Raw genomic sequence first — 18771 nt, forward strand, 5'->3', positions numbered from 1 at the left:
ATAAGTTACCTTAACCACCAAGATTTTGTGATATCATACCTTTCTATACCAAATATCTTTTAGAAAAAAATAATTTCGAAAATAAAAATAAACGTATTTAAGAGGATAAAATATGGCTTTTGAATATTGCATATGTAGTTTTGCGAAAAAAAATTTAACGGTGATGAAATTCAATGCCAAAAGTACCATAAAAACGCGTTTTTGACCTGTTAATATTTAAATACTTCGAAAACTTGAAGTGCCAGTAAAATTTTGACTTCAGATTCGGAATTAGCACACAAAAGTTCTTTAGAAAAGTATGGTTTGGTTCAAGCTCCATTTTCGTTGCCGACCAGTGTAATTAAAGACTTCACAATAATTAAAAAAGTCTTAACCCAATATAATCTTAAGTCTACTTAAGGTTTTGAATATGTGTCTTTTGAATATAAGATGAAATTGTTTTTGTGCATGAAAAAGCAAAGGGGTGAGATTGAAGGATGATACTGCGGTTCAACAAAAAAACGCGAAACATCTTAAGTCGTCTTAAGATACTTTACCTTTTCAGTGGAGAAATATTAGAAGTCCTAAAATAAGGTTTAAAATTATTCCACAATAAAATTTGGATCAGGATCAAAATTGCTTGACCCGTTTATGAGAAAAGTATAACTTTTCTAGTAATTGATGATATGGCAGGTTATGTCTTCAAAGTAGGTACCCACACCACAAATAAAAAGATAAGAAGAAAAAAAACGACAAAATTTCTACTTAAACAGTTCTAAAATAAATTTTCTACGTAAAGTTACAAAACAAATTATAAACATTAAATTATTCTCTATGGTTGAACGGAGTGTTACCATTGTCACCCTAGGGCAATTTATCCATTAATGGTTTTTCGATGAAAAAAAAATCGCTGAAAAAAACTTATAGGTTACTAAGTTACCAAAACTATAATAACGAATTTTCTCTTAGATTTCAAGTATTTTTTATATAAAAATTTGGTTAAAGTAGGTTTAGGTAAAAAAAATTAAAAAAAAAAAAACATCCATTTTTTTAAAGGAATAAAACAACAATTGAGATTGAGCTCCAAAAGAAGTATGCATTTTTAGAAAAAAAAAAATTTCAAAATCGTTACAGCCGTTTTTTTAATCAATTTTTTTTATAAATAATAATTTTTTGATAAGAAGTTTATAGATAAAACTGGTAGATATAACATCTTTTAGAAATCACAAATCAATATCAAACATGAAAATTTCAAAAAACTTTCAATATCCCATTTTCGAAAATTTGATTTTTTAAAAAAGGCCAACAATTATTTTTGTTTTTTAATTTTACTTGTAATTTTGTATAAAAAGTTTCGTTGAAATTGAATTATAAGTTTGGCAGAAAAACGGTTTTATGGCAGATAGCATTAACAAATTTATCGAAAACAATAAAATTAATAAAAAGATAGACCTTGCCTATACTAACTTTTGGATTTTTAACAAAGCCGTTTTCGAAAGAACTAAACTTTTCCAATATTTGTGTATGACATTTAGGTACCGTTATTTTTTTTTAATATTAATTCCAAAAACCCTACTGGGAATGTCAATCGGTCCATCCGTTTCGGCTGTAGCTCCTTATACAGACAAACTGATAGACCAGACGGACTTCCGGGACACACTTTTTTGTTTTCTTTTTTTATAGTAATATCATGTCTGATTGTTATCTCAACTTTTTTTTTTGTACGAATGCATTACTTGATATTATATAGTACCTTTATCGCAAGTAAAAATCGTATTTATAATTTGTTTATTTGTATTGGTGTTAGGTTTGTATTTGTATGCTTTTTGTTTTTCTTATATTTTTATAATAAGCAGCATTTACGTGGCTGATGAAATATTTTTAAATTTTCGATTCTTATTTGAAAGGATATTGTATTTCTGCTTATTGATTAGCACTGATGACAAGAAGTTGAACATTTTGTTCAGTTATTGTGTGCATGTGTTTATTTAATTGTAGTTAGGGTGTGATAGCATTTAGGCCAAAGTTGCAATGTACATTATTTGCACGTTATCGACATAAATGCACACTGTGGCGTATACGTGATCTTTTTTACTGTTTTTTTTTTTTTTTTTTTTTTTTAACATTATATACAAGAGTAGAGGAGGAGAATAAAACTAGAAAAAAATTTCGGTTAATGCGATTTGGCAATATTTTTAAATATTTATAATGCTAAATAGAATGAGGCCCGAAATGACGAAACGAAAATTAATAATAAATTTTATTATTTTTTTTTTGTATGTTTACTTACAAATTATTAATTTTTTAAATAACAGAATAAATAAAATTAAACTATTTTTATTATTATTCTAAATTGTTTTTATCTCATTTCAGATCTTATAAATACAAATAAAATAATAATCAAGATGTAATAATAAAAGGACATAAAAAAAACTTGAATATCACATATCTTCTTGCATTTTCTTGCAATATATCATCAAAATCAATACAAACAAACAAAAAATATCCATATCTAAAAAAAAAAAAAATAATATCAAAAATTGTGTTCAATATTTTTTTAATTTTAAAAATTATCTAATAGTGTTTTACCAATTAAAAAAAATATCTATAAAGTGTAAAAAAATATAAATTGAAAAAGTGAAAAGAAAAAAAAAAAGAAATTTACTCCCCATAATGAAATCTGATAAAATGCAATTCATCCTTTTCACAATGTGGGAAATATTAATGGCGCTTCTAGTCGTTCCATCGCTTGGTCGTCAACATTCATCATCTTTAGTTCATGGAGGAACTGTTGGTGGCAAGGATTCGCATGGTAAGTGATTTTTCTTAAACAAAAAAACAAAAAAAAAATTCTTCTTTATTTCTTCAAAGTTTCCTTTTTTTATATTTTTAATAAAAAAGAACTAAAACAGAAAAAAAAAACAACTCAGAATATCCTTTTAAGATACCTTTGACATGTATATCCATCTTTTCACAAGGAAATTGCATACATTGCCTGCCATTTGGCAACAATTCATCATCATCTGATTTTTTTTTTTTTTTATTACACTGTCTTTCTCTTAAACTAGAACATGAGAAATAAAAAAAAAAAAACTTCCCCTTGCTGTTTGCCAATTTAACAAAAAAAAAAAAAAGATATAAATTACAAGGAAGCAGAAGAAGGATGCACCAGCTTGTTGCTACTTTAGCAATTTTATGACAAGAAATTTTTATTAAACGCCATCAACGTCGAAATCATGTCGCGCGCGTTCATAGCTAGCAAAAAAAAAAACTTTTACAAAACTCTTTCTCACTCTTCTTATCCGTGGATAAGGATATTCTCATTTTTTTTTTTTTGTATTTTTCTGTCACTGTAGCAAAAACTTTATTCAGTGTTTTACATCAGGACTCGTAAGGATACAAAAAAAAAAAAAGAAAAATAAAACTAAATTTATGCCATCGTCCAAGAGAAAAAACGAGAAACCTTTTCATAATTTTTGCTCTAGATTTCATCATTTTTTTTTCTTACAAACTAAACCAACCCTGTGTTACAGAAAATAGCTCCTCAATTGAGAATTCTTGAAGTTTTCACTACAAAATATCAAAAAAAAAAAAAATTAAAAACAAGGAAGAAAATTTAGCTCCATATCTCAACTCAGAGTCTTTTCTTGTTTCTCTCGCGCAAGGATGCTTCGACATATATTTTTGGTGTTTCAGCGCGAAATATCCATCCGCATAGCTATTTTTTTTTTTTTTTTTGTATTTTTCCTATACTCTTCTACTTCTCAGCTCACAAAAAGCTGGTGTCCTTTTTTGGTGAAAAGGCGTCGGAATAGTTGCACAAGTAGGATAGATACTTTTCTATGCATTAAACTTGGCAGATGGTTTTTTTTTGCTTGTTCTATATCGTCTATCCTACATTTTAGTTGCATTATTGAGGACGAGGAGGGTCCTGTTTTTTTTTGTTCTCTTCCAAACCACTTTTCTTCGTTAAAGATATCCTTGAGAAAAAGAAGAATGAAGATGAAAATTGAGAGAAAACTCAAAAGGATACATTACAAAAATGTCTAAACAAGTTTGTCTTCCTGCAATCTTTTGTTAAAATCAACAACAACAACAAAAATACAACAAAAAAAAAATTAAACAGGAGAAAAAAAATCTATTGAATAAAGTTTTCAGCTGGCGTTGTTATCTTAAAGTCTCATTAAGGTCCTTGACAGTAAAAAAAAAAAAAATATATACACACTCCCTCGAACACGCACACAAAAAAAAAATACACAAAGGGTCTCAAGATAAGCCCCCAAACTTGTGTGCTAGCCAGCTACTTTAAACAATAAGTTAGTCCCCGACTGAAAAGTCTGTTGGAAATGTCAAAGCAATTATGCAAGTAGAACCCTCTAAAAAGATATCCTCTAAAAGGGCCGATATCCTTATATCCTTGGATAGCAAAAACTTTAGATTCAATAGTACGTAGTTGTTTTTCTCATTGTGCTGCAGCATCCTTTTCAACTAGGTTCAAATCTATACAGAAAACTTCGAACACGGATTCAAGCAATTTCTTCTAACCAAAGCGAGATTTTAAATCCTAGATAGATTCTGGCGGAAGAAAGAAAAAGGATTTTCTCCCTTAACGCTTTTGTTTTGAAGATCCCTTTTGAGTAGATGAAACACAAAAGACCATCATCATCAGTATTATAGCGCCAGTAGTAGTAGTATCTTTGCCTTTAGCTTTAGTGCTGGTTGTAGTTTTTTTTTGTATTTTATTTTGTTGGAGATAGAGAGATATCTATGGCGCGGTTTGGTTTAGTTTTTGGTTTGGGGTCAGTGTTTGAAATGGACTTTTCCTTTGCCACCATTAAGCTTAAGTGGAGCTTCTTTTAGCCTCTAGGGATGATGATGATGATGACAATCTGATATCCTTGTATATGTTTTTTTTTTTTTTTTCAAAAGCTTATACTGCAACTTCCGCTTTAGGGCTTTTGGGATTTGTTTTTTGTTGTTTTTTATATGAATGTTTTAAAGACCCTTTTGTTCTTTTGATATTGCTATATCGAAATAATTTTCTCTCAATGGGGGATATACCTTTATTATATTAAAGAAATAGGCTTTCGGGTATTATATAGCTCCTGTTTTCCCTCTCTCTTTCACTCTCTAGTTGATGATTGTTAAGAGTAATTTAATTTCAATTTATTTCATTTTATCATGAATGAAGAATCTATTCTCTTGTCAACGTGATGGGTTTTTTTTTTGAGGGGGTATAGATCTCGATGGGATTAAAATTTAACCTTTCTTGTGATTGAGTGGGTTGAAAATCGTCCTGGATGGTAGTTATTTGTTTTTTTTTTTTTTTTTTTTGTTGAAAGATTCAAATCTCTTTGATGACAATTTAAGTATGATGTAGAAATTGAAGGGTTTTCAAGTTAAATACAGTTTTGCTGTCTATTTAGAAAGGTCAAAGACAATTTTAATTTAATTTAAAATGCTGATAATTTTTGTCATTTTCAAAGTTTTAGAGTCGAATTTAGTCGGAAGAATGATCAAGTTAAATTTACATGTCAATCTGGTTAAATTATAAAATTTTTAAAACTCACTCCTGTAAAACATTAAATTTAACTGGGTTTAATCGACGAATAATTAAACTTAATAATTGTTTGAATGTGTTAAATATTCAACTAACTCAGTTGCCAGAATGTTTCAGTTCAATTTACAGGTTAATCTTGCAAGATAAATGAATTTTTCTAGCTTGATCCTGTAAAATATTTAACAACTTGAGTTAAACAAACTGTTAGATAAAAATAAATAAACAGTCATGTAAATGATTCGGTAAAATTGAGAAGAATTTTAGGCAAGATTCTAAAATTTTGTGTTGCAAAATTCTGATTCTGGCAAATTTTTCACTTAACCGAGTTTATTTGGCGGTAGTTAAAAAACAATTCAACAATTTTTTTAAATTAATTTCTCTAATTAAATGAATGCACATTCTAGATAAATAATGAAAATCATCAAATTATTCTTGTACAAGTAGCACACAGGTAACCATTATTCAATAGTCTTTAAATTAATACTCTTGTAAATTGGTTGATTACTTCAGTATACAAGACTGATTCTTGGTTTCAATCTAAGATTATAAGTGGTAAAATAGCAGATTCATGCAATAAAGATGAATGTTTTGTTAAAATAAACAGATTGCAAGGTTAAATGAACGATTTTCTTGGTTAAATTAACCTGTTGATCTGGTTGAAAGATGATTAACATTGGGGGGCATTTTGCTGATAGCCTTAGGCAAAGTCTTGAAGCATTTTCTTTTAATAAACAAACTGTTTTAGTTATTTTGGTAAAATCAATGGATTGCTCTGGTTAACAATTTATAACTTAATTGGTTAGATAGTGGAAGATAAAGTGACCAATCTTTTTTTCCAGCAAAATTGAATTGCAATCGTTTAACTTATTGACTAACTCATATTGATGGACTAAATATGATGGGTTAAAAAGTAAAATTAACGTGTCTATTAGGGTAGCCTTGTTAAATCAAAAAGTGATCTGATAGAATTAACAAATTACTTTATAATAATTACTGGGATACCCATATTAAATCAACAAATAAGGATTTTAATCTGTTTAAAGCTAATTGATTGATGTGTAAACGATTTCGGTATATTCATATTTTTTCTTATTAAGGTGCACTGAACCCGAATCTATTTTAACTGTACAGGTCCAGCTACTGAGGGAAGTGCAAGAAATTTGTAAAGGTCTTTAACATATTTTGCAATTACAAGTGAAACATTTCTTTTTGAAATTTGAGATTTAAATAATGACGCCCAACGTGGCACAAAATTGCCCAAATTTACAGCTTTTGCTTCTTTGGTAGGCTCTACTTTTACACAGAAAATGATTTTAATTGGTTGGCGCCATTTTTATTGTTTATTATTTCCTTTTTCTAATGGTTATTTATTATAGTTCCTTAAAGTTTGTCAAAAAACTATGAGATAATCTTGAGATCTGAAGCCTTATTATGAATCAGATTAGTAAATAAATTGATTGAAAATATTCATTGGGCGCCATTTTTAAAAGCCAAAAGTTGCTTCTAATACGTTATTGGGCATTTCAAACTCAGTTGATATATCATTGCATTGGTGTATTGAAGTCTTTAAGTTTTCACGATGATTTAAGGAAATTGAAACTTTGATACTTCTAGGTAGTCTACAAAATGGCGCCCAACGTTAAAAAAATAAAATATTTACTCGCTCTTGAATGGATTCCAATGAAACCACTCTCAATGGGATTTGACATTCCACCTAAAGTTCTAAAAGTTCAATCATAGAAATCCAAATCCATCAAATTTCTCTGTCCCCCAAAAAAACCTAAATCCTTCATTGAACACGAATAACAGAAGAAGAAGAAAAAAAAAAAAAAACAAATAAATCGCACTCATACAAAATCCACATGGCATATTCTCAAATAATAGAAAAGCCAAACAAACACCCCGCATAATAATCTGAACCCTAAGAAGTTGAATTGCAATCTGGAAATTGATAATAAAGCCCTACCGCCTCCACCAAACAATTCACACAACATTTTCAAGGCATGTGTTTCTTGTTGTTTCGACTTTGCCTACTTTACTTTTTGTGTTATTTGCAAAAGGCACCCTTCTTTTGTAACACGCATATAACACATGGAGAATTTTTCAAAAAAAAAAACAAAAAAAATCTATCTTATACCGATCTTGACAAAGGGCGTAATATTTTGTTCCTTTCAGAGATTGAAGGACAAAAATAAAACATGGAGGGTGTGATGATGTTGATGATGACGATGATAACACTTATTCCATTTTCAATGCCGAATATTCACCTTTTCAAATAAATACGACGTTGAGATAGAAAAAAAAGAATAAAAATACAAAAATATCTTTCAGATCTTTTATTTTGAAACCAGCCATAGGCCCCATTCAGTTTCACCCCAAAAACTTGTTGTAAAATAAAATAAAAAAAAAAAAATGTAAAAAAACTCAAAGCTATAGGCTTAACGACAGAGGCTCAGGGAGGCATTTAATTTTGCTTTGAAGGGTAACTCAGCATCACACGAGCAAAAGACCAACGCAAAAAAAAAAAATGAGAACGTTTATACTAGAGCACTTCAAGGATATAATATTGTGAAAGAACCTTGTACAGAAGCGAACATCAAGAACAAGAAAGTTGAAGTACCATGCGTTGAAGAAGATAAAAAATGGTGGCAAAAGGCAAAGCTTAAAATGGTCTCTGGGGAACTCTTATTTTACAAAATAAGAAGTGTGGGTGATTATTAAAATGACAACACAAACGTTGATGGCGATGTCTTTGGTTCTTTTCGTTATTTTTTTTTTTTTTCTTGAGATGTACATAGTACATACCTGCCAGTACTTAGTCTCGGTATTTTACTAAGGATCATTTCTATTGCTTTTTATGACTTGAAGAATTTGTTTTTAACTTTGCCCCAGAGAGGAGGGCGGCGGAAATGCTACTTTAGCTACAAAAATCTTCTTCTTTTGGCGCAGTTAAAATGTTTATCTAAAGTTTTATTGCATCCATAACGAGTCCAAAAGGATTGTTCAAATGATGGAAACTCATATTAAACTTTTAAGATCTTATGTTTGGCCTTGAATTTTTGTATTTTTCAAAGTATTATAATGGCAACAAAAAACAGCTTTTTAATATTTTAATGATTTTACAAGTCGTTGAACTGGTTGAACGTTGGGCGCCATTTTAAGTATTTACCATAATCATTTTTGTGGTAACAAAAAATTCCTTTGTGGAAAGCGCCATAATACTTTATGCATATATCGTTAAGCGTGAGATATTTAATTTGAATTTGTGCTTCACGTTGGGCGCCATTTTAAGAAAATAGAATTCTGCCAGAACTATTAGCAACTAGAATATATAAAAATTTTAATTCTTTTTACTTCAAAAAGTTGGAACTTTCAAAAATGACGCACAACATAATGATTCAAATAATGTATTCATTTGATTTAAACTAAAAATATTTTATACATGTTATAAAATCTAGTCTGTACAGAAAAAGGTTTTTTGAATTCCTGGTTCACGTTGGGCGCCATTTTGACAAAAATAGAATTCTATTAGGTAAAAAGCTACCCCTGGTTATGTACAAATACATTTTTTACAGATCTAGACGACGATCAATTATGAATGATGATAGAAGTTACCTATATCGCTTTTTTATGTTTGCCTAGGGTTCTATGCACTTTTGGTTCAATGCAGAGCAAGATTGAAAAAATTGAAGCTTTAAGGCTCGAGTTGGTGACGACTATGAATAAAAAGGGCTAAAGATATATTTCATTTTAATCTGATTACGGCAAAAACCAAAAGGAGGGTCATGTGTTTGACAAGAATGTGTATTATTTGTTCATCTGTTCCATCATAACTTCTAAACTACTTGTCCTACTTAAAATAAAATGCACGACTGGGGTCGCACGTACTTGCTCTTATGGTAAAAGTAACTCTTATGTTGAAGCTTTTTACCAAAAAAAAATTAGAAAAAATCTAAATTTTGTTATATTTAAGGAGTTTCATAAGTAGAGCAAAAAAATAAAATCTGTTTTTATAATTAATTAAACACCGATTTAAAGGAACTTTTACACAAAACCAAGTATGCAGTCTGATTTCTTGCATAAAAAGTAATTTTTAGAAAAAAAAAAATTCGAAAATCGTTAGAGTCGTTCTTTAAAAAAATAATTTTTTATATATAAAAATTTTATAACATTTTTCAAAAAAAAAGTTGGTATGCCATTTTTAAGAAAATATTATTCAACACATAATAACAAAAATTCGATGAAATTCATCAACCCGTTTTCAAAAAAACGATTTTTCAAAAAAAAATTTTGAAATATTTTTAAAAAATCCAAAAATGAGTTTTTTGAAAATTTGTTAAAATTTTTTAATTAAGTTTGTTTTAACGTTTCTGTATTTTGGTTGAAATCTGTTTTGTCGTTTACGAGATATTCATAAATCAAAAAAACCGTTCTATGACAGGTACCGTTAGTAACGGTTCAAAAAATATTTTTTTTATTTCAAAAGTTGGCTCTTATGTGTAATACTACACACAAAAATTTTGATCAAAATCGTTAGAGCCGTTTTTGAAAAATATTAACTTTTCTATTTCCGTTATATGACAGGTACCGTTAGTTTTGGTCCTAAAAAAAAATTTCAATTTCTCCTCTAGGGAATCACCCAAAACTGTTAACTACCAAGTTTGAAGAAAATAGCTCCAGTAGTTTAGGCTGTAGCTCGAGGTTCTTACAGACAGACAGACAGACAGACAGACAGACAGACAGACAGACAGACAGACAGACAGAATTGCCGGACCCACTTTTTTGGCATTCTCCATCATCGCAATGTCATGTAAAATTGTTATCTCGAGTTCGATTTTTTTTACGAATCCTAAACTTGCCCTATAGTACCTATATCGCAAGTAAAAAATGAGGTATTGTTGGAATTGTATTTCTTGTCCGCATGTTATATGACATTGCATAGTTTAGCAGCAATGCGTAAACATACATTCTCAATTCCTTAAATTGATAACAATAGCAATTTGCCTTATTTTCTCAAATACAGATCAAATATCAAACTTTTTAAACACATCATCTTGGTAACTTACCAAATAACCGACACTTCACAAACTTTTAACATTAAAGTGGTGAAAAGTTAATTCAGTTTGTTCTGTATAAAGAAAGGATTCAATATCATGTATATACATATTTTGTCGGAAAAAATTAACAGCTTTCCCCTTTTTAATATTCAAACAAAGGTATATATAATTATTTTTTGTTTCTTTTTTTTTTTTAAACAAATCCGACATTATTTGCACCCGCCTATTAACACGCGTTCTATACATAATTCATTTTTTGAAAGGGTATAAACTTGGTTTTCTATACCCTTACCCAAACTAATACCACTTCTACCAACCAACCTACACCACACCTCCTTTGGAAAAATTAGTCCTTATAAAATAATATAGTTTGAGTTTGAATTTACACCTATAAAAGTTACACACAATGTTCAAAAAGTTTCAACTTGATTTGGAATAATTAGAACAAAGAGGATGAGTGTGGAAATCAGGAGTATAGGAGGGAAGAAGAAGTTTTAGTAAGGAAGAATATTACAACGCTGCCGTCGCGTCGTGTCGATGGTTGCCATAGTGCGTGCTTATAAGTTATTTATACTTTTTTCCCCATCATCAACTTGATGGTTTTTTTTTCGAAAACTTTTTGTTTTTTTGTTGTTGTTGTTGTATTTGGCTTATAAACTTAAGGTAGTCAAACAGTAATAACATTGAAAGTTTATGAAAATTAAGAGTAGGATGGGTTGAAGTCGGATTAATGTGTTTTGTGTGTTAAGCTTTCCATTTAAAAAATTGATATTGGCATTGAAATAATCGAGACTGTCATTGGTTAATCGACTTAGTGAGAGGAAACTTTTTTAATTTAATGAACAGCTCATCACTTAAATTCATTTAGATTTAGTTTTAAGAACAGCTCATGATGAGTTTCCGCTGACATGGATTTGTTTGTGTTTTTGAAAAAACGTTTTAAAAAGACAGACAAAATACGTTCTTATTTCAGAAAAATTGGTTTTTGAAAAAAAAAACCCTAAATGCGAGTGAAAAGTTGAATTTATGAATAAATTTCTATTTGAAAAAATTGAACAATCCGTAAGTCTGCTTGAAACAATGGTTTTGGGTTTAAGACCACAGTTTTTGAATATTCTTCAATTTTTCTCAATAGAATCTTTGAACAATCCAGAAGTGATAACATTGAACATTCTATGTATGTTAAAAACGGATTTGGGATCTTAGACCAATTTTTTTGAATGTTTTTTTTTTTTTTTTTGAAAACTTTGAAAAATTTGAAAAAAATAAGAAAAACAATGCTCATACCCAAATTCAAGGAATCAAACGAGGGGTATACTGTTAATGGTTTTTGTACCCAGAGCACTCATTTTTTTTTTTAGATATAAAAACAGTAACAAACAATGATCATTCCAAAAGTATTTTTTGAAAAACTAAAATACGGGAATTTTCAGAAAAATAATTTTTCATTCCAGGTTTTAAAAGTTTTTAGCAATCTAGAAAAATCAGACACAAAGATTAATTGTTTTTGAAAGTCGATTTTTTAAAAAGCGAGTAAGGAACTGCGTCCAATATCATTTCTCGGGCCTTAGAACCTTGTTTTTGAGTATTTTTCAATAATGTGTTTGAACCAGGGTTTTAAGAAATCATTTGTTTTAATGCATTTGTTTTCCATTACAAGTTAAAAAAATATATTTATTGCAATAAAAATGTTTGCATTAAAAAAAAAAATATTTATTGCAACTGAAAAGAATTTGCATCAAAAATAAAATTTTGATTGCAAATAAAAATATTTTGACATAAAAAAAAATGTTCTGCGTTGAAAAAAATTCAATGCAAATGAATATTCTTTTTTTAATATTCTTCGAATTTCTTACAATTTTGACTATTTGACCATAATTAACTTAACTTTAAGCTATTTTAATATTATAGTATTGAACTTCATGTAAGGCAAAATATTCAAAATTGTAAGAAATTCGACGAATATTAAAACAAAAAAAAATATGTGTGCAATTCAATGAAACCTTAAAAATTATTTTTTTTGCATAAAATAAAAATCGAAAAAATGTACCTTTCATCACTTTTTAATCCATACCTTTTATATGACAACCTAATAAATTAAAAAATAATAAATTTCAAATCATCTAAAAGCTTATTATTTCACTTATTTTCACTGATGGCTGTTCTGATCATCATCGGCAACATATCTCCACAGGTGTTTTGAGGTATTTTTCAATTTTTTCAATTTAAGATTGTGTAACTTGTAGAGCACTTACCGTTATGTGTGATATATCAAATAAAAGGTTATGTAATCAGCATGCGTATTAAAGTTAAATCATACTTGTATGTGCACTAGATCAAAAGATATAACGTTTGTAAGAAAAGAATATCTTTTTACCGTTATCTCAGAATTTTGAATATGAAATTAATTTTAATTTTGTACAATTATAATCTATTTAATAACCTATCTATAGTACAAATTTCATTCATCTATCTATTAAAACAAAAAAATTATAACAAATTGAATGTTCGTGTCGCGTTTTCGTTTCATCTTGTTTCAAATCACTACGATACTAAAGAGGTTTTAACGAAAAAAAAAATAACAAAAATAATGAAAAATTATTAAAATTATTTTTATTTTAAGTGGAGTGATTGAATATAATTCAATATAAGTTCAAGTGACCTCAACTCCAAAAATTTTTTTATAAAGCGTTTCGCCCAGGTACGACAGTGGGCTCATCAGTTAGATCTGTTATTTTTTTTTTTTCGTTATTATATAAGCCTGACCACGGGCATACATTTTCTAAGTGTCTGAATTTAAACATATTCCCTTAGAATATTATAATTCACAGTATATTCATGCTGTGAGTTTTATATAGTGTCGGTAAACATCGACCAAAATAAGGCGTCTTAGTAAGGGTACGACAGATCTAACTGTCGTACCTGGGCGAAACGCTTTATAAAAAAATTTTTGGAGTTGAGGTCACTTGAACTTATATTGAACTAAAGAAGTTTTCACTTTAAAAAAAAAAAATATTTAACGCACACTTTTGCCTTTATTTTTTTCATTGCAGAAAACTTTTCATTTGCAATCCATATTTTTTTTAATGCAATTTTTTTTAAGTTGCAATTAATGTTAGTTTTTAAATTTCACATGCATTTTTTTCAATTGATAAATTACTCTGAACATTCAAAAAACTAGTGAATACCTTCCAAAATTATATACTTTGAAAACGAGGTTGAAATTCCAATTCAAAACAACTTTAAAAATCCTTTTGGTTTTGAAGTGTGAAAAATTCTGAGAAAACTAACATCAAAAACCCCATTTTGTTAATATTTTTTGTCTGAACAACTTTTAAAAAATCTGAAAAAATCGGAATAAGGTTACCAAAGAGCGATCTAAATAACTTTCCATACGTTGAAAAACAGACATCCAAAAATTTCCAATTTCATTTTTTTACAAGGAAAATCTTAAGGGTTTCCGCAATCATTTTAACAAGCTTATTAAAATTAAATTTTTGAAAAACGGATACAAATTTTAAAAGAAAAAAACTTAATGCGGCAGTAATCCCATTTTTGTAAAGATCTTGATCTTCTTAAAAGGGAAAGAACGTGTTACTTCAAAGGTAGCCCTTTTTTTTGGAAAAACCTTCGGTAGATATTTCATATAATTGCCAGGCACCAACTATTTAAATTCATCGTTCAAAGGCAAATTGCATTAAAACCTTAACTGTTTAGAACTGTTTTCTACAAAAAAAAAAATTTCCCTTCGTCTCCTTCGTCAACCAACAACACAAAAAAAAAAAAACATACAAAGCAACCCTCCCCAGCAAAATAACTTAATAAACCTAACAAAAACATAATTCAATTCCTTTTTATAAAACCGACCTTGTGGGGTTGTCTATGCGTTTTGTCATCATCATCATCAACACTTTATATATATATTTTTTTTTTTGTTAGCTTTTTCCAAAACTAAATTATTATTCCATCCACCCTCTCTCGCCGCCGTCTAACGGCCTTAATCTAATTTTTCGAGGATGAATATATCCATTTTTCTTGTTATTTTCCTCACATTGTTATATTCACACTATTTTCCATCCCCCTATCGCACTTCTTCTCCAACGAAGGGAAAAATATAAATTGTATGAACATTTACATAGAGAGAGAGGAGAACAACAAATATTTGCATCAGACCAAACGAAAAAAATTTCCATAAATTCAATTCTGTTCAAGAAAATTAGATTTTCCCCATGAGTGCCGGGGAAAAGGGAGTAAAAAAGAAGCCTGCAGCAAAAAAAAAAAGTCTTTCATCATCATCATCATTTTCCCCCAAATTTACAATTCCTTTTCCTTTTGGGCTGAAAATTAATAGACAAAACTCCTAATAAACTTAATTCAACTTTTCATTTCGATGTTATAGTAGGCAAACAAAAATTTGAGGGTGGTATTGATGGGGGAATAGGGGGTGGGGGGGGCAAAAGTAGAGTGATGGTAAATAGAGGGTTGTTGCTCTGATGGAAGTTTATTATTAAGTTTTTGATGCTTGATTTGGGGGTGCGTGTATGGTACTTTGTTTTATCGTTTTTTGTTTCTGTAAAAGGTTTTCCTTTTTTTTTTTGATGGCACACATACCTTAGCTTCAAGTTTAACAGCGTAGGTTAACGATGTGTATACTACGGTACGGTACGTTTAGGTATATATATTTTTAGAACCATATTATAATTTTTGTGCGTGAATCTACTTAACTCGAACACCGATACACCATCATGGCGGGTGTACACAAAATATGAGATTCGCTATAAAACTATGTGTGAAACATTTCACACACGCACCTGACTCTTGAGCGATCAATAAAGCTGCGAGAGTGGGAAGGAATAGTATTGACAGGGGGAAAAGGGAGGGGATGAATTTATGTGTCATTTCGGAGGATGGATACTAGACGTTTTATTTTATTGAACCTAAATATGTACAGTCGTAGCACTAAGAGATAAAATGTACCAGAAAGAGGAATTGCAGACAAGAGTTATCAGAATTTCGGCAAGGCTTTCCAAAGAAACTCTCATTTCTTAAGATTTTGATTCATAAGTGCAGGAGCTTTTACCCATCAATTTTAGGTCAAAAACTTCCGCCACCGTATTCTGCTTTTAATCATTCTACTCTTCTAGTGAGCAGATAGAAATTTCAATTGCTCTTCAATATACCTGCTCACTGCTCAATACTCAACCATTCATTCAGTTATTCATTCTTCTACTATTAATATTATCTTTGTTTTTCTGTGCTGCATTTGCAAAAAACATAAAAAAAAATCAAAGATGTTAGCTGCTATTTAAAGAGTTCTTAAATAGCAGTTATTAATAGCTGCTTTTTTGCACACCCCTATATTATCGAGATACAAACTGTGATTCAAAATGGCAGTTTTTCCTAATTTAAAATCGTCAAAAACCCAAACGGTTCAAATTATTGGAAAAACTGGAAAGCGTTATTATGTATGTTCTCTTATAACTTCTAAAGTACTAATCATAATTTGAAAAATGATATATCGTTGGAATCGTCTTGTTTTTTTTTTTTTTGCTTGTTATAGGTTATCGACTTTAATATTAATTTAAAAGTTTTTGAAGTGAAAACTTCTCTAGTATCGTAGTGATTTAAAACAAGATGAAACGAAAACGTGACACTTCAACTTGTTATAACTTTTTTGTTTTAATAGATAGATGAATGAAATTTGTACTGTAGATAGGTAATTAAATAAATTATAATTGTACAAAATTTCAAATAATTTCATATTCAAAATTCGGAGATAACGGTAAAAAGATGTTCTTTTCCAACACACGTTATATCTTTTGATCTAGTGCACATACAAATTTGGTTTAACTTTAATACGCATGCTGATAGCATAACCTTTTATTTGATATATCACACATAACGTTACGTGCTCTACAAGTTAATCTTAAATTGAAAAAAAAATTAAAAATACCTCAAAACACCTGTGGAGATCTGTTGGCGATGACCAGCTACCAGTGTAGGAAGTACCGTAATCTCAGTCTATAAATTCGACATGGTTGACTTTAAAAAATTCTAACTTCTCTTGTAGACATCTTTGAAATAAGATTTATGCATCATTATACAAGGTGAAACAATAAGCTTTCACATGGTATAAAATTTTTTATAGGTTGTTAAACAAAAAAATTGATTCAATAGCATGAGAACATAAAAATAAATGTTTTTTTTGCTTTTTGGATGAAATTTCATCGAGTTTAAAAAATTCTAGCTCTTTTTGTAGATGTCTCATAGACTTGATCAATGTATATAAGACAATAAGCTTTCAGATGATATAAAATTTATCTAGGTTGTTATATAAAAAACATGGATTTGAAGGTGATAGAATAAAAATAGGTAGATTTTTTCTATTTTTTTTTTTTTTGCAAGAAAAATGATTTTTTAAGGTTTCACTTCTACCACGTGTGAATTGCACACATGATTTTTTTTATTGTTATCTATTTAATGTTATTTTTGAACTTTTTCACTCTCAAGAGAAAGTGGTCTCTGCCTAGCCAAGGTAGGACATCGTCACATAAAGTGAACGACTGTATCTTTTGCTTGCTAATTTGAAGAATGGAAATGGATTCAATTTTCCCCTTGGCAGTGTTTTTTTTAAACTTGTTTCTGAGCTTAGAATGATTAAGTCAGCAAAAATTTTAGTAAATTTTGTCACATATGAACCTAATGCATTTTTTTCTTTATTGTGATGCAACTCTTGACTCTTTGGAATTGTATATCGGACTTCTAAAATATTGAAGAAATTCATAGATCCCCTTTTTATTCCTTTTTTATGCATATTTCTTTTTCGGAGATGGTCATCTAATAACTATTTATCAACCCTTGAGGCTAGTTGGTAGTTCATAAAAATAACCCCTGTTTGTACGGGGTACCCAATAAGAAAAAACCACAACAAGAGCCCCAAATCGGGGACAAATATTCATTCCCAATTTAAATTCCACACAATTTACAAATTTTTTAATGTTCTAAAAAAAAAAAAACGGGACAGTCGTGACTCCCTCTTTCCGGTTTATGTCACTCTAATTGTGAGGCAAAAAAATGTTGATACCAAAGTGTCACCGAGACACCTTTTACAATTAATTTAAAGCTTAACCACTTCACCCTGACATTATCTCATCATCCAACCATACCACCGTGTGACAAGACTCAAATTAGCAAAAAAGGATCATCGCGAGTCCCTCTGAAATAAATTTCTCACCTCACATTTCTTTTGGCTTTGCTGCCGCCACAATCGTGATGAGCAGCCAAGTTACAGATGCCACATAAAAAGGACAAATTTTCTTCAACATCTAAAATAATATTCTAGTCTAAAGGATGATATGGGGTTGGGGACCCTACCATAAAGTAAGAAAATTAATATAAGACACGCGCTTGTTATTTCATTTGCATGTTGACATTCTGACGTTTACACAAAACGAACGACGACGTGGCAATATCATGTCAAAGTCAAAATGTACATTTTCATGTTCTCAAATTTATTTCACAGTTCAACACTCTTACAACTGCTATCTCTCTCTCTCTCTCCCTCTCTCAAGAAACATAAATAAAATAAAAAACATCATTGAGTATGTATTTTGTCACACAATACAAATCACTTGAATCCTTCATCCTTTTGATATCAAATCAATACCTTACCTACCTCCTCCAGTAGGTACAAGGATTTATTTTGAGGTATGCATGTAGGTATTTTGTTTAATTTAAGGACCCTCATCATACAATCAAGGAGTTATGAAATACGAAATATCCTTTATCCTATCGTTTTATTACCCATCTCAAATTTACACACATACATGCACACATAGAAAATACAGAGGCACATTAATTCCATTCAATTAGACAAATTCCAAAGGAACATTCAAATTGAACGAATTTACCCCTTCCCGTTCTACCAAAAACGAAATAATGTCCTTACATGATATAATCACATAGAGAGCCATCAGTATCGGCATGTGTGTGTGTGGATGGGAAGTATAGTCAAGTGGCCATATCCTTGCTGAGAAGAACAAAATAAAAAAAAAAAATCTATATTGACTTCGACTTCTGAAGATGCCCTGAAAGTGGAAAAAAAAGGGAGCAAGGGACTTAAACGTCCTTCACGATTGATGGAGAAAAATTGGCTACAAAAAGAAATAAACAAAA

General features: G+C 29.7%; 1 protein-coding gene across 2 annotated transcripts in view; it reads left to right on the forward strand.

The window, feature by feature from the left end:
• Window positions 1-2515: 2515 nt before the first annotated feature.
• The window catches only part of LOC129913608 (hemicentin-1), a 151167-nt gene continuing 134911 nt past the window's right edge, over window positions 2516-18771 (forward strand). For both annotated transcript variants that reach the window (XM_055992369.1, XM_055992370.1), the window contains exon 1: window positions 2516-2791. In XM_055992369.1, coding sequence (XP_055848344.1) covers window positions 2653-2791 — 139 coding nt within the window. In that variant the 5' untranslated portion in view covers window positions 2516-2652. The remainder of the gene's footprint in view (window positions 2792-18771) is intronic.

This window comes from Episyrphus balteatus, chromosome 3 (genome assembly GCF_945859705.1).
Source record: "Episyrphus balteatus chromosome 3, idEpiBalt1.1, whole genome shotgun sequence".
NCBI classification, from domain to species: Eukaryota; Metazoa; Arthropoda; class Insecta; order Diptera; family Syrphidae; genus Episyrphus; species Episyrphus balteatus.